This window comes from Atta colombica, unplaced genomic scaffold (genome assembly GCF_001594045.1).
Source record: "Atta colombica isolate Treedump-2 unplaced genomic scaffold, Acol1.0 scaffold254, whole genome shotgun sequence".
In the NCBI taxonomy this organism is placed as follows: domain Eukaryota; kingdom Metazoa; phylum Arthropoda; class Insecta; order Hymenoptera; family Formicidae; genus Atta; species Atta colombica.
In genome coordinates this window covers 524270-527850 of record NW_017259353.1, presented here as the reverse complement: position 1 = coordinate 527850, position 3581 = coordinate 524270, and the positions used below count along the sequence as shown (strand labels likewise).

Sequence of the window (3581 nt, the reverse complement as noted above, 5' to 3'; positions counted from 1 at the left end):
TATATATATACATATATATATATACACTTAAATGATGAAAAGTTCATCCAAAAGTGCATCGTTATTATCAAAATGGTACATATATAATTTTCAATTAAATAAACTCAGGACTCAAATTTTTAGATAATATGATTTCTAATTTATAAGCCATTTGATATAGAGATGATTTGTGTGTATTGTAATGCACGATGCTCTTGAATTCGTATCATATTATCATATACGTAAACAATAATTTTAGATAAGACTTATCATTAGCAATCAACACAGAATACATAATTATAGTATTAATATTATAAAAACAAAAACTCGGTTAAAGGGTTAAATTAGGAACTTCATGAGATCGTGCTCAGCTACTTGAAGTAAGGCCATCTTCGAAGAGAAAACGCTCGTGAACCTTTATCCACTTTCTCTCCTTTCTGTCTTGTACTATCCTCGACCCCTTGCACGAAACTCGCTCGAGTTTCCTCTAAAGGAGTGACACTCGAGGGAGAAACGTGTATTCCCAGAGATGAAACGAGCTCTAACGATCTTCCTTACCTTTTTTTCCCCAGATGTCCTCCCGATTCCCAAATTCAAAACCGTCGAAACTGGAAGTCCTACCTTCATTCCCAACGGAGACGCAGCTCCTGGTCCTCAACGATTCTCCTTGACCCAACACACGAATTACCATCCCTATAGACGCTAAAAGATCGTCGTTCGAACGGCTAAGAGAAACAAGTTTTCCTAAGCGCGAGACGGGAAAGGGCAAGAAAGAGTGCGAAAGAGTGGCAAAAAAAAAACGAAAGAGAGTATGAGAGGATGAGTGCAAGAATGGACTCACACAACTTCCGGCCAGAATTTCTCTTTGCGCGTATTACGTGCCGGTTGTATCTCCATAGTTTTGATTATATATTATAATTTGTTAATTTTATAGCGGTGACTTTAAGCTCATTTCCAGCAATTGAGATGGCGCGCAGTAAGATTACCGTGTAAGGATTAATTAATTAAATTAGTCAGAAGTAAGTGCGCTCGGTTTATACAGTAAGATTAACTAAGCCACCGTCATATGTTAGCTGTACGATTTTCATTATTAAGCTAACATTAAATTTTATCGCTTATCCTTTAGACTGTAGTATCTTTGTAGTAAGTCTTAAGGTGTGTTCTGCTTTTTTATGGATATATATGTGTTATCTTTAATCGTGACGATATTTCTATAATTGTTTTAAGTAATGAAACGTTAAAAGTTATAAGCCATTAAAAGATAACATGTATTTAACGCTTTTCAATTGCATATACTAATGATAATAATGATAGTAATGATGTTTATTATGATCTTCGAAAAAATTTCACTTTTATTGTTTTTTACATATTATTTTTAATTCTTTAGCTCCTAATTAAACGAAAAGATCAAGTATCATGATTATAAATTATTAATTAAACACTATTAATTATTTATATCGCTGAATTAGTTTCAGAAAGGGACGCTTTTTTTTGACTCTATATTTGATCGAGATATTTTTCCAAAGGCAAAAACGTTTTTTATACAAATAAGATTGAATTGGAAAGCGTTAAAGAGAAATTGATAAATCGCGTGAACGTTCCGATTTTATTCCTGCGCTTTGCCGTGAACAGCTGTAAAGTTGATGTCAAAGAGCTGACCCGTTTTTCAGGCGTCCCTTTTTGCAAATTAGTCACGAACTCGTCGCGATCCGAAACTCGTCCGGAGGTCCTAAAAGCCACCGCTATGATGCACGCTCGGATCTCTCGGATACGGAAAGAAGATGTGTGAAACCTCTTTCGAGATCTATATAGGTCGGTGATATTAATTCAGACCGTTTGCTCTCGAGTTTTCAAATTATCTTCCGCAAAACTCCATTTGGCCAATCACCTATCCATCCACTCATCCTTCCATCCATCCATCCATCCATCCATCCATCCATCCATCCATCCATCAATTTGTTTATTTATCTATCTATCCATTTACCCATCCATTCTGCGCCTCAGATCGTTTCAGAAGCGAGACATATATTCTCTGATTCTACACGTAGTACCTTTAGACTGTTTCCTGTCCAGATTTCATTTTTGCTTGCTCCAAATATTTCTTGTTTCTTCTCGTTGTTCTTATTTCATTTTGTTCATGTTACTATATTTATATATCTGATATATTATTGCAGAAGAGAATTAATTAAATATTTATAAATCCAAGCGATCTAAAAGAAGACATTATTAATTTTCTTTACTTGTCTTCTCTTAATATTTTCTTTTTTTCTGTTTGAACATATAATTTTTAAAAATCTATTTTTATAAAATTTATTATAAAATTGAGAATCTGTAGCGTCTTAACTTGTACAATAATTAAATATGAATTTGCATAGCGTAATTTTTTCTCGTATTGTTTTATTCATTTTATTCACATATTGTGGATCATACTTTTTAGATATTTATACAGTTATTCATCTTTCAGTAATTCATTTTCTAGTAATATTGATTTCTTAGATTAATTCAATCAAGACCGTCTTTATAATTGCAAATGCTATTGATATAATAATAAAAAGAAACTTAAATTGTAATTATTATTTTATTAAATTGGCAATTATATAATTTAAAATATTCATTATCGATTAGATTTGGAGTTTGTGGAAAGTTTAGCATCTTCATTTCCTGTTATAATTTTTTTTTAAGTTAATCCCAATAATCTTAACTCTTTGCAATCCTATATCACGTTCACAAAATATTGTACCTCTAAATTGCTACGATCCTTTATTGCTAATATCTCTTATTATGTATCCATAATAAGGGATACTTTTAACAACTTGGAATTATTACATGAATATGTAATGACATCTTTTTATTTGAATTAAATGTAATAAATTTTGAATGCACATTAATAAATTATTTAAATTATTATTAATAATTTATTAATGCTAAATTTTGTCAGATTTTTATCAATGGCCAATGCATCTCCGAAAAATTTAAACGCAGTGGTAATAATAGCATTATTAAAATTTCATCTATTTTTGATCATCTGTTGATTTGGATTGCAAAAAATTAAGCTTCTTCCGCTTCTTACATGTTCAAATCTTTCATCGAGGATCAGTCTCTTGAGTTGTAGAATAACGCGAGTCACTGCTCTATGTTACCACCTTCTCCGATTACGTCCTCTTGCCACGTCCTGGCACATAGTACTATGTTCTTTTGTGCGATTCTATACAGGCGCCAGATATGGATCGAGCGTTCCTGCTGCGCCAGGAACTGACAACTACGGTGGTGGGCCCCAAAGGGGTTACACAGGATCTACGTCGAACAGCAACAATTATCATCCTTACCGTCGCTAAAGGAAATAAGACAGAAACCGGTCTCGACTTCGGTTTGAGATTCTTCCCCTTTTTTGTTGCTAATGTACACATTCGTATACTTATTGCAAGGCAGTTTATATATCGGTAACAGAGAACACTTGCCCTATTTTATTTTAAATCTGCGTTGGAGAAATATATGAAGAAAAAGAAATATGATTACTTCGTGGGATGTGCAAGAAATGTGCAAACAATCGAAGAAGAGGCAATATTGTTGCTCGCAAATTTGCTCGACTTTTATAGGTGTAC

General features: G+C 33.0%; 1 protein-coding gene across 1 annotated transcript in view; it reads left to right on the top strand.

Moving 5' to 3' along the window:
• The window catches only part of LOC108689080 (heterogeneous nuclear ribonucleoprotein 27C), a 44208-nt gene extending 40838 nt beyond the window's left edge, over window positions 1-3370 (top strand). The window contains exon 8 of the mRNA XM_018195685.1: window positions 3193-3370. Within this exon, the coding sequence (XP_018051174.1) occupies window positions 3193-3314 (122 nt within the window). The 3' untranslated portion in view covers window positions 3315-3370. The remainder of the gene's footprint in view (window positions 1-3192) is intronic.
• The last annotated feature ends 211 nt before the right edge of the window (window positions 3371-3581 follow it).